The sequence below is a fragment of the Salvelinus namaycush genome, chromosome 21, assembly GCF_016432855.1.
Source record: "Salvelinus namaycush isolate Seneca chromosome 21, SaNama_1.0, whole genome shotgun sequence".
In the NCBI taxonomy this organism is placed as follows: Eukaryota; Metazoa; Chordata; class Actinopteri; order Salmoniformes; family Salmonidae; genus Salvelinus; species Salvelinus namaycush.
In genome coordinates this window covers 42,947,371-42,966,764 of record NC_052327.1, presented here as the reverse complement: position 1 = coordinate 42,966,764, position 19,394 = coordinate 42,947,371, and the positions used below count along the sequence as shown (strand labels likewise).

The 19,394-nt window shown below is 42.4% G+C and overlaps 1 protein-coding gene across 3 annotated transcripts in view; it reads right to left on the bottom strand.

The window, feature by feature from the left end:
• furinb (furin (paired basic amino acid cleaving enzyme) b) overlaps nucleotides 1-19,394 on the bottom strand; it is a 222,386-nt gene that overhangs the window by 6,359 nt on the left and 196,633 nt on the right. For all 3 annotated transcript variants that reach the window (XM_039017713.1, XM_039017714.1, XM_039017715.1), the window contains exons 9-11: nucleotides 17,875-17,975; nucleotides 700-803; nucleotides 297-594 (exon numbers count right to left, since the gene is read on the bottom strand). In XM_039017713.1, the coding sequence (XP_038873641.1) occupies nucleotides 297-594; nucleotides 700-803; nucleotides 17,875-17,975 (503 nt within the window). The remainder of the gene's footprint in view (nucleotides 1-296; nucleotides 595-699; nucleotides 804-17,874; nucleotides 17,976-19,394) is intronic.

Below are 19,394 nucleotides of genomic sequence, written 5' to 3'. Positions count from 1 at the left end.
GCAGGGCTCTTCAAGAGCAATACCTCCCAGACCGGCTGTCAAAAATACACAGTACTTCAAGCGAACAGAGATGAAAAACAACAAGCACTGCATGTGTTTTTCTGTGAACGTGTGTATGTTTACCTGGGGGGATTGTGTATCTAGCGGACTAATATTGTATCATAAGGTGAATGCACCAATTTGTAAGTCGCTCTGGATAAGAGCGTCTGCTAAATGACTTAAATGTAAATGTAAATGTATGAGGTTGATGAGGTTTCCTTTGTATTTCTACAGTAGATGTGTGCGTGTGAGAGTACCTGGGTGCCAGCAGGGTAGAGCGTGTCCCTAGGGGGCTGATGAGGTGTATAGCCAGGTTTCCTCTGTGGTTGTAGGAGAGAGTGAGGCGGGCCTGGACGTGCTCCAGAGAGCTGACATACTCTGGTTTGCCCCAGCAGGCGTCCAATGTCTTACTGAACAGCAGCCGGCTGCTTATGTCCCTGGGCTCTGAGAGCATGGTGAGAACACACTGGTGCTGTGGGCCCACACTTGTCCAGTTCTGAGCCAGGGCCACCATGGCCCCCGCATCCAGCAGACCATACCCATACGAATGACTCACTGAGAAACAGAAAAAGCATGAGAGAAGTTATGAAGAGTCAAGTGAGTCCATTTATCATGTAGTTCAGTTATCCAAGGCATGTCCAATGAGAGCTTTCCTGTTACCTCTGCGGCCCACTCCATTGGTACTCCAGTCGTCCGTGCTGAGGTGGGCGGGGTGAGAGGTTCTCACCACCAGGTGCTGCATGTCCCTCCATGTCAGGTTCATACTATACAGAGAGAGACAAAGATATATGTATTCTTATGTTAGAGATATTCTAATAAAAGAGAGGAGAGCTTAACAGAGATATTCTAGTGAGTGAGATATCCCTCCATATCAGGTTCATACTACAGGCAGATAGGAAAGATAAAAACATACAATACAAAAAAGATGGATACAATCACCACTAGAGGCCTAAGGGATATATCAGGGACATGTCGGTCCCACAGCTGTGAAATGGACGTAGTCCATAATGTTTTAATAGCAGTGTCCAGTAACAGCACCATTATAAAGGTAGCCATAAACACCCGTGTTTAATAGTGAGAAAACACAGTAAAACCTCATAGTAGGATAACAGGGTACAGTACAGCAAGCTGAGCGGCTGTTTTCAACTGTCTTCGTAATTTCGGGGCAGATCACGTGGTCAGGCCAGCTGTGTGAATTTGGCGCTACCCACAGTGGAGCACCAGTAAAGCAGTCAGTAATGACAACTAGCCTTTTTGTAGCTCCTAATGATTTTGTTCTTGGAGGATGCTGGGACAGGTCACATTGCACTAAGTACAAGGGCCATATTAAATCTCTCCAGCTGATTTAGCGGAGGTAGGTAGGTAGGGCAGAGTGGACTAGACGTTAAGGGAGAAAATGCCTTTGTAGTGAGCAGAGAAAAGGAGGACTGCGGGCGATGAATCACATGGGTTTACTGCTCACCTCGCTGCTCACCGCCGTGCACCGGGCCAAGACAAAAATAGAAGCAGTAGAACCACTCCACAGCGCGACAGCAGTAGAGGTAGCAGCAGACTCTCACCTCAACAACCTTCCACATCCACACACTCCCTCCATCAGCATTCACGTCTCACACTCTCTCATGTGTTATTAATAGACATGAAACTCCATCCAATCAATGTCACCTCGTAGGAAAAACAGTGCTCTCCCTATTAAATGATTCCATCTACATGAATTCCATCTCCTGAGGAAATACAAGCTGCCCTGTTATTGCTCTCTCTGGGGAAATGCTGAGGTGATCTACACTTTGGATAATTATTGGGTTTGGACTGTCATTGTCTGTATATTGAAGCAAACTTCCTCCATGCCTTCACAATGCCCTTCACTGTTGCTGCAGTGGATGGAGGATTGGCAATGACTACCAGTATGCAGTATATGTTTGTACTGTATGTGTGTATGTGCAATGCTTGGAGTTGGACTGAAATAGGTGCCGGTACCCGTTTTGAGTACCGGTACTGTTTATATTTAGGCGCAATACTTGTGAGGTAATATTCTATAAGAGGAACAGAAGCTCAAGAAGTAGAGCATTTAGGTGTCGGTACTCAGCTCTGGTGTGCTCCTGCCCAACTCAAGCACTGTGTATGTGTGTATGTGTGTATGTGTGTGGGTGGGAGGGGGGTGGAGTGTGTTTGACAGTGGCTGTATCTCAAAAGGTTCCAAAAGGATTCTTTGCGGAGGGATAGAGTTTTTACCAAGAACCGTTTTTATCTGAAGAAGCCTTTTAAGAAGACGAGGGATCGTGTAAAGGCAAAGTGTTCTACACAGAACCTTTAACATCATATTATACAATGGGTGGGTCTAATCCTGAATGCTGATTGGTTAGAACTGCATTCCAGCCTGTGTCTATTCCACAAGTTACCACCGGCTAAATCTATGACGTTAAAATGCCTATTTACTCTGTTCCATCTGACTACGCAATCCACTGTCTCATCAGCCCAGCCAAGCAATTTATAAACTAGATCTCCACTATCAAAAGCATCTAGACATTATCTCACATTTCATTTATTTAGATTCATTTAGATTTGTATAAACCTTGCTGTCTATCTCGCCTGACATTTGCAACATTGTTTCAATATTCAAATTCGATCTCCATCTGTCCTATAGTAACGAATGTGTCGGGACGAGACGTACAGACAGGCATCGTTTCTCATTCAGTTGAAATCATAAATCAGCTGGCATAATTTTTATGGATATATACAAAGAAATGTCAATTGAAAAAAGGTCAAACGAAATGAAGTGCAGCTAGTTTGCTATCTTTCCAGCTTCAGTTTGAAGTGATTGTGTTAGCTGTGTTGTTGGCTAGCGCCTCTGAACAACAGTGTCCGGAAGAGTGAGCACATTTTCTATGCCAGGCGAAATTGCGCCTCATTAGCTCATTGTTATGGATGCATCCAAATAAATGTCACTAGAAAACAGCTTAAACAAATGCAAATGCAGCTACTTTGCTGTTATTCTGTCTGTAAGTTAGCCATAGTTGGCTAGATAGCAAGCAAGGGATAAGAACGTTGCCAGCCAGTATGGCAATGGAACATTTAGAATGAACGACTGGGTCGCGTCCATAGATACATAACAAAAAGACTGAACAATTGGGTCTCGTTTCTAGCAACCGAAACGATAGAACAAATGACCAGCTGGCTTGGGTAGCAAACCTAGATTTGTGACAAGGCTATATCTTGTGGAAGGATGAAATAGTATGAATAAATTAATCAAAAGAAAGTTTTTTATGAAAATAATTTGAATATGTTGGTAACCTGTTGTATAAAAGTGATTATGCCCTCGAAGCTGGTGTTTAGAGAATATATTGGCACGGTTTGCCTAACAACAGCCGTGCCAATATATCCTCCAAACACCGGCTTCTTCGACTACCCAAACTACCCATCATCGGATTACTTTCGACTTCTAGAAAGTGTTTTACTCAATTATTTTGATCAACGTTGAGCTCACCTGTGATGTGATGAATTATAAATAGTAATTGCTATTAGCTCATTCATATTGTGATTTCTGTCTGCCGAGAGTTATGTAAATATGACCTCAGTTAGCGCTAGGACTAATCTACATTTTTCGGTTTGGATGATTGTGTTATGCTGTTGCTACTTCTGTGAATGTCTGAACATTGCATCCAAATATAAACTTGTCACATTCAGGACATAACTTTGTAAGGACTGTGTTTGTGCAAAATGTTTCTGTGAAAAAACAGTGTGGCTAGCTCAAATGCTGACTGTTGCATCAATCTAAACTGGACGTTAATCAAACCGGTTTGAGCATACTGTCACGCCCTGACCTTAGAGATCCTTTTTATGTCTCTATTTTGGTTTGGTCAGGGCGTGAGTTGGGGTGGGCATTCTGTTTTGTGTTTCTATGATTTTCTATTTCTACGTTTTGGCCGGGTATGGTTCTCAATCAGGGACAGCTGTCTATCGTTGTCTCTGATTGGGAACCATACTTAGGTAGCCCTTTTTTCCACCTGTCTTTGTGGGAAGTTGACTTTTGTTTAGGGCATATAGCCTGTAGCTTCACGGTTTGTTTTTGTAGTGTTTGTTGTTTTGTTCGGCGTCATTTTTATCAAATAAATCAAATGAACGCTGACCACCCTGCACCTTGGTCCTCTGCTTTCAACAGCCGTGACAGAACTTCCCACCACCAAAGGACCAAGCAGCGTGGTGAGGAGCAGCAGCGTGGCCAGGGGTATGTGACAACCTGGGAGGAGGTAGAGAGGTGGTCGGTCGACCCAGGGAGAGTGCCAGAGCCAGCCTGGGATTCTATGGAGCAGTGCGAAGAGGGATACTGGAGGATGGAGTCGGCGAGACGAACACGGCTGGCAAGGAAGCCCGAGAGGCAGCCCCCCAATTTTTTGGGGGGGAGGCACACGGGGAGTGTGGCAGAGTCAGGTTGGAGACCTGAGCCAACTCCCCGTGCTTACCGTGGCGGGTGTCGTACTGGTCAGGCACCGTGTTATGCGGTGGAGCGCATGGCGTCTCCAGTACGCATTCTTAGCCCGGTGCGCTACATCCCAGCTCCCCGCATCTGCCGGGCTAGGGTGAGCATCCAGCCAGGACGGAGTGTGCCAGCCCTGCTCTCCAGACCTCCAGGACGTCTCTACGGCCCAGGATATCCTGCGCCGGCTCTGCGCACTGTGTCTCCAGTACGTCTGCACAGCCCAGTGCGTCCTGTGCCTGCGCCCCGCACGTGCCGGGCCAAAGTCACCATCCAGCCAGGACGGGTTGTCACGCCCTGACCTTAGTTCCTTTTTTATGTCTCTATTTTGGTTTGGTCAGGGCGTGAGTTGGGGTGGGCATTCTATGTTTTGTTCTATGTTGTCCTTTTCTATGTGTTTGGCCGGGTGTGGTTCTCAATCAGAGGCAGCTGTCTATCGTTGTCTCTGATTGAGAACCATACTTAGGTAGCCTGTTGCCACCTGTATTTGTGGGTAGTTGTTTTCTGTTTTGTGTGTCTTCACCTAACAGAACTGTTTCGTTTTCGTTCACTCTCGTTGTTATTTTGTTTAGTGTTCAGTTTTGAATTAAATTATAATATGAACACTTACGACGCTGCGTTTTGGTCTCCTCCATTAGACGATCGTTACAGAACTACACACCACCAAAGGACCAAGCAGCGTGGTGGAATGGACTCCTGGACATGGGAGGAAATCTTGGACGGAAAGGGACCATGGGCACAACCGGGAGAGTATCGCAGTCCTAAAGAGGAGCTGGAGGCAGCTAAAGCGGAGCGGCGACGCTACGAGGAGTTGGCTCGAGGAAACGTGCACGAGAGGCAGCTCCAGAGGCACACGGGGAGATTGCCGGAGTCAGGTAGGAGACCTGAGCCAACTCCCCGTGCTTACCGTGGCGAGAAAGTGACCGGGAAGGCAACGTGTTATGCGGTGAAGCGCACGGTGTCCCCAGTGCGCACGCATAGCCCGGTGCGCTACATCGCAGCTCCTCGCATCGGCCGGGCTAGAGTGGGCATCGAGCCAGGAGGGATGATGCCAGCTCAGCGCATCTGGCCTCCAGTGCGTCTCCTCGGCCCGGGTTATACTGCACCAGCCCTACGCACGGTGTCCCCGGTTCGCCAGCACAGCCCAGTGCGGCCTGTTCCAACTCCCCGCACTTGCCGAGGTACAGGGGGTATCCAGCCAGGACGAGTTGTGCTAGCTCTGCGCTCGAGACCGCCAGTGCGCCTCCACGGCCCAGTGTATCCGGTGCCTCGGCTAAGGAATAGGCCTCCTGCATGTCTCCCCAGCCTGGTGAGTCCTGTGCCTGCTGCCAGAGCCAGGCCTCCTGTGTGTCTCTCCACTCCAGTGATGATCCATGGCACGAAGCCTCCAGTGATGATCCATGGCACGAAGCCTCCAGTGATGATCCATGGCACGAAGCCTCCTGTGATGATCCATGGCACGAAGCCTCCAGTGATGATCCATGGCACGAAGCCTCCAGTGATGATCCATGGCACGAAGCCTCCAGTGATGATCCATGGCACGAAGCCTCCAGTGATGATCCATGGCACGAAGCCTCCAGTGATGATCCATGGCACGAAGCCTCCTGTGATGATCCATGGCACGAAGCCTCCAGTGATGATCCATGGCACGAAGCCTCCAGTGATGATCCATGGCAAGAAGCCTCCACTGATGATCCATGGCACGAAGCCTCCAGTGATGATCCATGGCACAAAGCCTCCAGTGATGATCCATGGCAAGAAGCCTCCAGTGATGATCCATGGCAAGAAGCCTCCAGTGGTGAGACATGGCACGAAGCCTCCAACGAAGGCCTCCCGTCCGGAGCCTCCAGCGACGGTTACCAGTCCGGAGCCTCCAGCGACGGTCTCCAGTCCGGAGCCTCCAGCGACGTCTTCCAGTCCGGAGCCTCCAGCGAAGTTCTCCAGTCCGGAGCCTCCAGCAATGACGGTCTCCAGTCTGGAGCCTCCAGCAACGAGGGTGCCCAGTCCGGAGCCTCCAGCAATGAGGGTGCCCAGTCCGGAGCCTCCAACAACGAGGGTGCCCTGTCCGGAGCCTCCAGCAACGAGGGTGCCCAGTTCGGGGCCCGCAACGAGGGTGCCCAGTCCGGGGCTCGCAACGAGGGTGCCCAGTCCGGGGCCCGCAACGAGGGTGCTCAGTCCGAGGCCCATAAACGAGGGTCCCCAGTCCGGGGCCCACAACGAGGGTCCCCAGTCCGGGGTCGGCGGCGAGGGTCCCCGCACCAGAGGTGCCACCAAGGTGGGGTGAGCCAGCGGTGGAGCGGGGTCTGCGTCCCGCACCTGAGCCGCCGCCACGGATAGATGCCCACCCAGACACTCCCCTATAGGTTTAGGTTTTGCGGCCGGAGTCCGCACCTTTGGGGGGGTACTGTCACGCCCTGACCTTAGAAGATCCTTTTTATGTCTCTATTTTGGTTTGGTCAGGGCGTGAGTTGGGGTGGGCATTCTATGTTTTGTGTTTCTATGACTTTCTATTTCTATGTTTTGGCCAGGTATGGTTCTCAATCAGGGACAGCTGTCTATCGTTGTCTCTGATTGGGAACCATACTTAGGTATCCCTTTTTTCCACCTGTCTTTGTGGGAAGTTGACTTTCTTTATGGCACTTAGCCTTAAGCTTCACGGTTTGTTTTGTAATGTTTATTGTTTTGTTCGGCGTCATTTTGATTTAATAAATAAAATGTACGCTCACCACGCTGCACCTTGGTCCTCTGCTTTCAATAGCTGTGACACATACCCTGCAGGGACCACTGTAGAATGATCACACCCGTTTGTTGGTACGTGTGAAAAGGTTAAGAACAGTATCTTGCAGGATTCAATAGTTGGAATTGTAAGAGACAGGAACCTTCCCGCTAGCCACGGCTGAGATAATTGATGGGCTGGACATGCCGAGAGATGAGTTCGGATTGGTCTGCCATGTAGCATGCTTCTGCAATGAAGAAGTTGACTGAGTTTTGAAATCAGTGGAATGTGGAAACAGTATGATAGTTCAGGAGATGGAGAAAATTCTGGAGTTTACAAATTTGCGGAGGGAGTCGAAAAGAGAACACACAGAAGGCTGTTGTATAAAACACCTGTCTCCGGATTACATCTTCAAACTAAGGGCAACCATGACATCCGTGACAGAGAGGGAGAAGCGATGTATACGGGTAAGAGAGTCTAGCTAGCTACATTTTCAGATACTACATGTTCAAATTTGGTCAGAAAGTCATTTTCATTGCAAGTTAAAGCATACAGGGGCTAGCTAGCTAACATTAGTTGGCTGGCTCGCTAGATAATGTTACGTGTATGATCTGTGTAGTAATATTATTTTGTATCTCAAAAAGCAATTTGCATTGCTTGTTATAGCCTAATGTTAGCTAGCTAGCTAACATTGAACCTAGTTGGTGAACTTCAGTTATCTGCAGATTCATGCATGGTAGTAACATTATGAGTTGGGATTATGGTTCACTGTTTAGCTAGCTACACATCTAAACAAAAGGCTCCACTATGCAAGTAACCATTATCTGTACCGTTTACAGCTTCGGTATCCTGTACATGTGACAAATAAACATTGATTTTATTTGATATAGTGCGTGTTTACCAGAGACGGTAATGCGAATAACAACATGACCTGCACCAAAGTCAAATTAGGATATAATGTTAGGCCAACGAGACAGTGTCCTAGTTCTAAAATTCTCAGATAAAATGCCCTGCTTTTATATATGTAAACTTCCGACTTCAACTGTAGCTAACTAAATTAGAACGTGTGTGACTTAAACCAGTGCGGAAAGCATTTTCCTGCATTAATGTTTTCAGTCATCAGTGCATGCCATTTACATTTGAAATATATAGATGATACATTTTGTACTGAATAACAGTGTAATTTACATTATAGTTTCAGAAAGAAAACATTTCCATAATGAACAGCTAGCGTGTGCTTGTCATAACAAGCTCACATTGGATCATGTCTAGATGGAATCAAGCATTTGTCAAATTTACGTCTAAAGTAGATTTTAGCATTTTTTGCATTTTAGCTAACCCTTTTCCTAACCTCAACCTAATTCTCCTAACCTGACACGTTTATTCTCCTAATTGCTGTGTAAGTTATAAACCCGCTAAGAAAAGTAAATTCTGACTAAAGTTGGATCCCTTCTAGCCATGACCCTCTCATTTTGTTAGTTTCCCTAAAAGTCTTTCATCCTAATAGTAACATACAGTGCCTTCAGAAAGTATTCATATCCCTTGACTTATTCCCCATTTTGTTGTGTTGCAGCCTGATTTCAAAATGGATTAAATATATTTGTTCCTTCACCCATCTACACACAATACCCCATAATGACAAACTGAAAATATGTTTTTAGAAAATGTATTTAAAATGAAATACAGAAATATCTAATTTACATACGTATTCACACCGATGCGTCAATACTTTGTAGATACTTTGTCAATACTTTGGCAATGATTACAGTCTTTCTGGGTAAATCTCAAAGAGCTTTCCACACCTGGATTGTGCAACATTTGTTGAACATTGCTAGACAACCATTTTCAGGTCTTGCCATAGATTTTCAAGTAGATAAGTCAAAACTGTAACTTGGCCACTCAGGAACATTCACTATCTTCTTGGTAAGAAACTCCAGTGTAGATTTGGACTTGTGTTTTAGGTTATTCTCCTGCTGAAAGGTGAATTACTCTCCCAGGGTCTGGTGGAAAGCAGACTGAACCAGGTTTTTCTCTATGATTTAGCCTGTGCATAGCTTCATTCTTTATGTTTGTTATCCTGAAAAACGTAATGATTACAAGCATACCCATAACCACTATGCTTGAAAATATGTAGATTGTTACTCAGTAATGTGTTGCATTGGATTTGCCCCAAACACAGCACTTTGTATTCAGGACAAAATGTGAATTGCTTTGCCATATTTTTTGCATTATTATTTTAATGCCTTGTTGCAAACAGGATGGATGTTTTGGAATATTTTTATTCTGTACAGGCTTCCTTCTTTCACTCTGTCAATTAGGTTAGTATTGTGGAGTAACTACAATGTTGTTGATCCATCCTCAGTTTTCTCCTACCACAGCCATTAAACTCCATTCACTGTTTTAAAGTCACCATTGGCCTCATGGTGAAATCCCTGAGCGGTTTCCTTCCTCTCCGGCGGCTGAGTTAGGAAGGACGCATGTAGTTACTCCATTCACCATCCAAAGCGTAATGAATAACTTCACCATGGTCAAAGGGATATTCAATGCCTGCTTTTGTATTTTGACCCATCTACCAATAGGTGCCCTATTTAGGTCTTTGTGGTTGAATCTGTGTTTGAAATGCACTGCTCGACTGAGAGACTTTACAGACACAGTGCATATGGAAAGTATTCAGACCCCTTGACCTTTTCCACATTGTGTTACCTTACAGCTGTATTCTAAAATTGATTAAATAAATGTTTTCCTCATCAATCTACACACAATACCCAATAATGTCAAAGGAAAAATAGGTTTTTAGAAATGCTAGCAAATGTATACATAAAAAAAGAAGAAATTACCGTATTTACAAAAGTATTCAGACCCTTTGCTATGAGACTCAAAATTGAGCTCAGGTGCATCCTGTTTCCATTGATCATCCTTCAGATGTTTCTACAACTTGATTGGAGTCCACCTGTGATAAATTAAATTGATTGGACATGATTTGGAAAGGCACACACCAGTCTATATAAGGTCCCACAGTTGACAGTGCATGTCAGAGCAAAAACCAAGCCATGGGGTCGAAGGAATTGTCCTTAGAGCTCCGAGACAGGATTGTGTCGAGGCACAGATCTGGGGAAGGGTACCAAAACATTTCTGCAGCATTGAAGGTCCCTAAAAACACAGTGGCCTCCATCATTCTTAAATGGAAGAAGTTTGGAACTACCAAGACTCTTCCTAGAGCTGGCAGCCCGGCCAAACTGAGCAATCAGGGCTGAAGGGCCTTGGTCAGGGTGGTGACCAAGAACCCGATGGTCACTCTGACAGAGCTCCAGAGTTCCTCTGTGGAGATGGGAGAACCTTCCTGAATGACAACCATCTCTGTAGTACTCCACCAATCAGGCCTTTATGGTAGAGTGGCCAGATGGAAGCCACTCCTCAGTAAAAGGCACATGACAGCTCAATTGGAGTTTGCCAAAAGGCACCTAAAGGACTCTCAGACCATTAGAAACAAGATTTTCTGGTCTGATGAAACTCTTTGGCCTGAATGCCAAGCACGTCTGGAGTAGGGCTGTTGCGGTGACCATATTACCGCCACACCAGCGGTCACGAGTCATGAAGGCAGTCAAATTACACATGACCGTTTAGTCACGGTAATCATGCTTCTCCAAGCTCTGATGCTGCTGGTCATTAGTAGCCTACCAAAGTTGCTAACTGCCTGGTACTCAGCACTCTATTGGCCCTCTAATCACTCTGACATCAATGCGAATGTTTTTGAAAATCTAATCAAACACTTCAATGTTGCGCAACAGTGAAGAGGCAACTCCGGGATGATGGCCTTATAGGCCGAGTTGCAAAGAAAAAGCCATATCTCAGACTGGCCAATAAAAAGAAAGGATGAAGATGGGCAAAAGAACACAGACACTGGACAAAGGAACTCTGCCTAGAAGGCCAGCATCTCGGAGTCACCTCCCGGAGTCGCCTTGACTTTGAGACTGGTGTTTTGTGGGTACTATTTAATGAAGCTGCCAGTTGAGGACTTGTGAGGCGTCTATTTCTCAAACTAGACACTCTAATGTACTTGTCCTCTTGCTCAGTTGTGCACCGGGGCCTCCCACTCCTCTTTCTATTCTGGTTAGAGACAGTTTGCGCTGTTCTGTGAAGGGTGTAGTACACAGCGTTGTACGAGAGCTTCAGTTTCTTGGCAATTTCTAACATGGAATAGCCTTCATTTCTCAGAACAAGAATAGACTGACAAGTTTCAGAAGCAAGTTCTTTGTTTCTGGCCATTTTGAGCCAGAACAACATTAACAATGTCTACACTGCATTTATGATCAATTTGATGTTATTTTAATGGACAAAAAATATGCTTTCCTTTCAAAAACAAGGACATTTCTAAGTGACCCCAAACATTTGAACGGTAGTGTATATAAGCAGCGTTTGAGTTTCACATTTGGGGAAGATCATTTTCGTCATAAAAATGCACCTTTATAATAAAAGCATTACATTTACATTTACATTACATTTAAGTCATTTAGCAGACGCTCTTATCCAGAGCGACTTACAAGTACATACATTCATACTTTTTTTTTTTTTTTTTTGTACTACATGCATAATTGCATTTGTGGTCACTTTTGATAATGGTGTTTTCCGCTAATGGAGCATTCACGCTTATAGCCTACTACCATCTGCGCATTGCTGCGCTTATAATGTGAAAAAATAGCCTAATAGTTTATCAACATTTTAAGCAAAACGTTCTGATCTGTTGCGTTAGCCACTTTGCATAAAACATGTTTTTTTAAATGCTAGTGGTTGTATTAATTTACGTTCTATTGCATCCCACAACTGTCGCAGACTGTTTGGAATATTTATTTATTGCACAGAATAGAATAGGTTGACTTTTGTACTATGGGAAATAGTAGATTGACATAGGCTAGTGCTTTTGCTGTTCGTTAGGCCTACACATCTTGTTGGCTGACATAAAGTAAATGTGGACAGTTCATCCAATATCTTCAATATGCACCTCAGAATTGGATAAGGACGCTCGCAGTTGCGTCGCGGATGTGTCTGTCTTAACTTGTATCCTGTGAGAAAGACCCGATCATGTGATGGAGAGCCATGTGAGTGAGAGACGCTTCGGATTGCGCAGCACATTCTGGGCACAACGCAGCACTCCGGGGCGCAAAAGGCAGGATTTTTTTAGGGTGCATTATGGCCACAAAGGGGATGCTGCCGTGAAATTCGAGGCATTATCAAGTGCTTGTCAAATTGTGAATGAGAGAGTATTAGAGTGTGTACAACCTGCGCAAAAAAAGCAGAGCTCATGCCTTTCAAGCAACTTTTTTCAAATCAGCATTAGAGTCTCATCTTGCAGCCTTACAATGTATTATAAATCAAAACATATAGCCCAACATTTGTAGAACAACTAGAGTTACATTAATAACTCTAAATTAAGCATATAGAAGTACCTACTTCTTTGTTAACAACTTTACGCAGAATAGCCGCACTCCCTCAAATCGTTTGGAGAAAATATTTATATTTTATTCAGCTTTGTTCAATTGTATTCTTCATACTATAAAATAATGCCACAGAATTATAAACAAATCTTGTCTGCTAACTGAACTAGTGTAGCCCACAGCCATTTGGCACAGCCACATCAGAACCTAACATAAGGACAACTCAGAGTATGCTATTCTTTTCTTCTGAAATAGACTACATTTTCTTCATATCATGCTTCTTTAGACCTGTCTAAAATAAATAATGGATTCATTGTGAAGGTGTAGGCTATATTACATGGATTTATTATACTTTTTAAAATGTGTGGAATGTGTGGAAGCCAGGAGGTGTTAAATGTGTTTATGATAATTAATGGTCAATCACCGTGAGATCGACAGTTATTTGCTTGACAATCCCCGGCTGATGAAATTTTGTGACCACCACAGCCCTAGTCTGGAGGAAACCTGGCACCATCCCTATGGTGATGCATGGTGGTGGCAGCATCATGCTGTGTCTTTCAGCGGCAGGGAATGGGAGACTAGTCATGACCGAGGGAAAGAGTAACGGAACAAAGTACAGAGAGATCCTTGATCAAAACCTATTCCAGAGCGCTCAGGACCTCAGACCTCAGACCCTAAGCACACAGCAAAGACAACGCAGGAGTGACTTCGGGACAAGTCTCTGAATGTCCTTGAGTGGCCCAGCCAGTACCCGGACTTAAACCCGATCCAACATCTCTGGAGAGACCTGAAAATAGCTGTGCAGCGACGCTCCCCATCCAACCTGACAAAGCTTGAGAGGAGCTGTAGAGAAGAATGGGAGAAACTCCTCAAATACAGGTGTGCCAAGCTTGTAGCGTCATACCCAAGAAGACTCGAGGCTATAATCGCTGCCAAAGGTGCTTCAACAAAGTACTGAGCAAAGGGTCTGAATACTTATGTAAATGTGATATTTCAGTGTTTTTTTATCAATTAGCAAAAAATAAATAAAACTGTTTTTGCTTTGTCATTATGGCGTATTGTGTGTAGATTGATGAGGAAAAAAACTATTTAATCCATTTTAGAATAAGGCTGTAACTTAACAAAATGTTGAAAAAGTCAATGGGTCTGAATAATTTCCGAATGCACTGTAATTGTATGTGTGGTACAGAGATGAGGTAGTCATTCAGAAATCATGTTAAAATCACTATTATTGCACACAGAGTGGCTCCATGAACTTATTATGTGACTTGTTAAGCAAATTTTTACTCCTGAACGTATTAAGGCTTGTCATAACAAAGAGGTTGAATACTTATTGACTAAAGACATTTCAGCTTGTAATGTTTTATTAATTTGTAAAAATTCTGAAAAATATAACATTTCCACTTTTACATTATGGGGTATTGTGTGTAGGCCAGTAACAAAAAATGTCAGGTCAGTCTATTTGAAATTCAGGCTGTAACAAATCAAAATGTAGAAAAAGTCAAGGGGTTTGAATCATTTCTGAATGACCTGTATCATATTTTTTACCTTCAATAGATACACAACCTTTGTCAGGAAAAAAACTCAGTTGGGAGTGTAAAAGTCTCCCATTCAATGGTGTTCACTTTCAAGTTGTGGGCACAAAGATGTATGAATGCCACCAGGGAAAGACAGAAAATCAAAAGCCAAAGAAAAATATGTTGCTGAAATGAACAAGAACAAGCCAGTAACTTCAAAGACAAATCACTATAATTTATACCAAACACTTTTACAACATTCATTGCATTTGAATGATGTTTAAGTGTTAAGTACTTGAAGAAGATGGGGCTTTAAATTGGTGTTCCAATTTATGGTCACAACTCTGTGGTCACTAAAGATCACATGGCACCCATGGCATTGCAAGAGTATTGGTGCTTTCAAGACAACTAGAAATTTGGGGAAAAAACGAGGTCAAATCATGACGTCAGTGATCTTCAGGTCAGAAAGTCAGAGCTCTAGAAAGATGCCAGAGCGTCCAACTTGTAATTACAAGTTGAATGACCGTAAAAAAGCATGTAAACTGTATGAATAATGTGTAACAAAATATTTGTAGAAAACAAAAATGTAAAACTGTTACTTTTGTCCTCTGTAGAGGGTGGATGGGCCAATATTATTTTTTTTTTTTTAGTATGTAAGTGGAGTAAGGGTGGTGAGTTTCCCCTTACACTCTAAAGAGTCTAGAAAAGTGTCTAGAAAAGTGCAAATCAATAATAATAATAATTATTATTATTATTATTATACAATGTTTTGCCATCTTCCATAGCTTGAAGACCATGCCTATGTACAGAGATGCAAACTGGCGGACTGCAAGGGTATGTTAAGTTAAATAAAGTGCCTAAGTGCCAAATAAAGTAACAAGGTTGAAGTTTTCATTTCAACTTCTTCTGGTTGCAAGCCCGACGTCGGTACACTTATGACAACAGCCAGCTCAAGTGCAGGGCGCGAAATTCAAAATATATATTTTAAAAATATTTAACTTTCACACATTAACAAGTCCAATACAGCATATGAAAGGTACACATCTTGTGAATCCAGCCAACATGTCCGATTTTTAAAATGTTTTACAGCGAAAACAGCACGTATATTTATGTTAGCTCACCACCAAATACAAAAAAGGACAGACATTTTTCACAGCACAGGTAGCATGCACAAAGCCAACCTAACTAACCAAGAACCAACCAAACTAACCAAGAAACAACTTCATCAGATGACAGTCTTATAACATGTTATACAATAAATCTATGTTTTGTTTGAAAAATGTGCATATTTCAGGTATAAATCATAGTTTACATTGCAGCTACAATCAGAAATTGCACCGAAAGCAGCCATAATAATTACAGACACCAACGTCAAATACCTAATTACTCATCATAAAACATTTCTGAAAAATACATAGTGTACAGCAAATGAAAGACAGGCATCTTGTGATTCCAGCCAATATTTCCGATTTATTAAGTGTTTTACAGCGAAAACAGAATATAGCGTTATATTAGCTTACCACAATAGCCAGAAACACTTGGGCGCCGACGACTAGTTCACATCTACGACAGATATATGAAATAGCATCATAAAATGTTTCTTACTTTTGCTGATCTTCCATCAGAATGTTGGACAAGGTGTCCTTTGTCCAGAACAATCGTTGTTTGGATTTAGAACGGCAACTTTCCCTCTTGATTTAGCAAGCACACTAGCCAAGTGGCACGGATCTCTCCATCGTCAACAAAGTCAGAGAACGGAACACGGCAAAACTCCCGAAAAAATTTCAATAATCTGATTAAACTATATTGAAAAAACATACTTTACGATGATATGGTCACATGTATCAAATAAAATCAAAGCCGGAGATAGTAGTCGCCTATAACGGCAGCTAAACAGAAGGCAATCCCACTGTCCACCTCGCGCTCTCCAGAGTACCGGAAATGAGGGACACGTCATACAAAGAGCTTGTATTCCACTTCAGACCAAGATAAACACTAAATTTCTTCTCTCACAGCCTCTTGACATCCAGGGGAAGGTCTATGAAGTGCACGTATACTCTTACGTATCATGCCCATTTATAGGCAGGAAGAAGAACAGAGCCTCGATTTCAGACTTTCCACTTCCTGGTCAGGAAGTTTGTGCCAAATGAGTTCTGTTTGACTCACAGATATAATTCAAACGGTTTTAGAAACTAGAGAGTGTTTTCTATCCAATAGTAATAATAATATGCATATTGTACGAGCAAGAATTGAGTACGAGGCCGTTTGAAATGGGCACCTTTTATCTGGCTACTCAATACTCCCCCTGCAGCCAGAAGAAGTTAAATTATCCCAAAGTCAAATGGAAATTTCTGTGAAACTCTGTATGTTCAAATTGTGGATTTTGAAAATAAAATCAAAATTCAAGATGTGTCAATTTGTTTGTCTACATGCCATTTTAAAAACAATGCAGCTATTGGAGTAAACCTATTTTGGGTTAAGACAAGTAACTATGAGTAAGGGCAAACATCATGATAAGCTCGCAAGCTGAGTTTGAATAAGACATCCGATTACCACTTTGCATTTAGAATGGTTAGTTTTATTATAGCAAATAAATAACCAAATCATTGATGGATGGATCACTACATAAAATAAATGCATGTCTCTCGTCTCTCTGCATAGGCGTCATCACACTCCCTCATCTGATTGGTCATTTCCCACGAACCACAAGCTAGCATACGTGTCATCACACTCCCTCATCTCATTGTTCAAGTAGGCGGGCCTTCTGACTTTGTGGCTGTGGTAACTAGTGATGACCCCTCTCATTGCAAGGTTGCCATAAAGTGTTTCTTTACATGACCTTTGACTGTTGTAAAGCACTGTAGTGAATATACTCAATACACATTGACAAATGTCACAAATGTCACAAATGTCACCACATCTAGTGGTGACATGACGAACTGCATGTTACTGCATTTCACAGCAAAGTTTGTGAACTTGTGAACAGTGCAGTTTCAGATTTACTTTGAGACAAAGTTTAATTCATTCAGCCCCTTGTTTATTAGTGTGCTTGTGGTGCTTCAGCACAAACACTTCTGCATTCTTATCCACAGCCATAGATAGATACATCTTCACAAACCTAAGAAGGTAAACTGAACAATTGTTTTGTATTTATAGAGGATATAGTTGCTTTTTGGTGGTTATCATGTAAACTACAAATCAAATGTTGTTAAATAATGTTAATTTTAATATTTTGTTAAAAAACCTACACTTTTGCTTTCTTATCCACTACCATAGATAGATTTGACTATCTATATATCAATAATTGGTTACTTTTGCCTCCCTAAAATCGGTATCATTATCGGACTCAGAAATCCCATATTAGTTGGGCTCTAGACTCTACAATCTGCAAAGGATTCTAACTAGCACCAAAAAGGGTTCCCTATGGGGACTAACCGAAGAATCCTATATGGTTGTACTTAGCATCTTTTTTTTTAAGAGTTTAGTCTACAGAGCTGATCACTGGCTGGCCATGCTCACCTTCCACCACACACTACTCTTTTCCGGTTGGTTGTCTTATGATATTGAGAGACTATATTCTATTGAGAGACGAATTGAATAGAGATGTTGTAGAGAGAGAGATGACAGTTTAACAGAGATATTCTAGTGTGAGAGACGGCAGGTTAACGGAGATATTAGAGTGTAACAGAGATAACTCACTTGGCTTCCAGAGCCAGTGCGATGATCCCAGCAGCCAGGGGGGCTGAGGCTGACGTCCCCGTGTGGGAGTCTGTACACTTCTGTCTCAGGTCTGTAGTCACCTAGGAGAAGAGAGAGAGATGAGAGGAAACAACATCAGTTATATAGAGATCCCACAGAAACTATCTGATTTGCATGCAAGTTAAACAACTCGTGTAAATGCTTTATTTATCTATGCAAAAGAAGTTTGAGTATGTGGATCTCAAGTAAGGATTTTGTCATTGGGTGACTTCTGCCTAGGCAATCTGGTCTCAGAGCATTTCGTATTATTCTGTAAGTAAATCTCAGACGCTCAAGTTTTGTATGGTTGTATTCATTTGTGGATGTCCATCACCCATTTCGTATGATATATTACAAAATATGTTACGAATTTGCAAAACATATGATATGTTATGAATTATAGCTAGGTGGCTAACGTTAACTAGTTAGATAGGCTAGGAGTTGGGGTTACGGTTAAGTTTAGGAGTTAGGTCAAAGGGTTAAAGTTAGGGTTAGCTAAAAGGGTTAAGGTTAGGGTTAGCTAAAATGGTTAAGGTTAGTGGAAGGGTTAGCTAACATGCTAAGTAGTTGAAACATCAAAGATACCAGGCCTGGTCTTCATAGCAGATTTTGAAAAGGCATTTGATAAAGTACGACTAGAATTTATATATAAATGCCTGGAGTATTTTAATTTTGGTGAATCTCTTATACAATCGTACAGCAACCCCAGGTGTAAAATAGTAAATAATGGTTACTTCTCAGAAAGTATTGAGCTTTTAAGAGGAGTAAAACAAGGTTGTCTCCCTATCTATTTATTATGGCCATTGAAATGCTAGCTATTAAAATTAGATTCAACAAGAACATCAAGGGGTTAAAAATCCAGGAGATAAGAACAAAAGTGTCAATGTATGACGATGACTCAAGTTTTTTCTTAAATCCACAATCTGGATCCCTGCACAGTCTCATTGAAGATCTTGATCACTTTTCTAGCCTCTCTCGACAAAAACCTAATCATGACAAGTGTACCATATTACGTATTGGATCGCTAAAAGACACAGTGTTTACACTACCTTGTAGTTTACTAATAAAATGGGCGGATGGTGAAGTAGACATACTTGGTATTCATATCTCAAAAAATATAAATGAACTTATCACAATCAATTTCAATAGAAAGTTAGCAAAAATAAATAAGATTCTGCAACCATGGAGAGGTAGACACTTGTCTATTTATGGATAAATCACCTTGATTAACTCTTTGGTCCTATCACAGTTTACTGACGATGCCAACTCCAGACAATGCGTTTTTTAAATCATATGAGCAAATATATTTCATTTAATTTGGAATGCTAAGCCAGACAAAATTAAATGTGCCTATTTATATAATGAATACCAGTTTGGGGGGGAAAAATTATTAAATATTAAAAATTTAAACATCTCACTCACTAAAAGCTTCACTCATACATACGTTATACTTAAACCCAAAATGGTTCTCCAGTAGATTA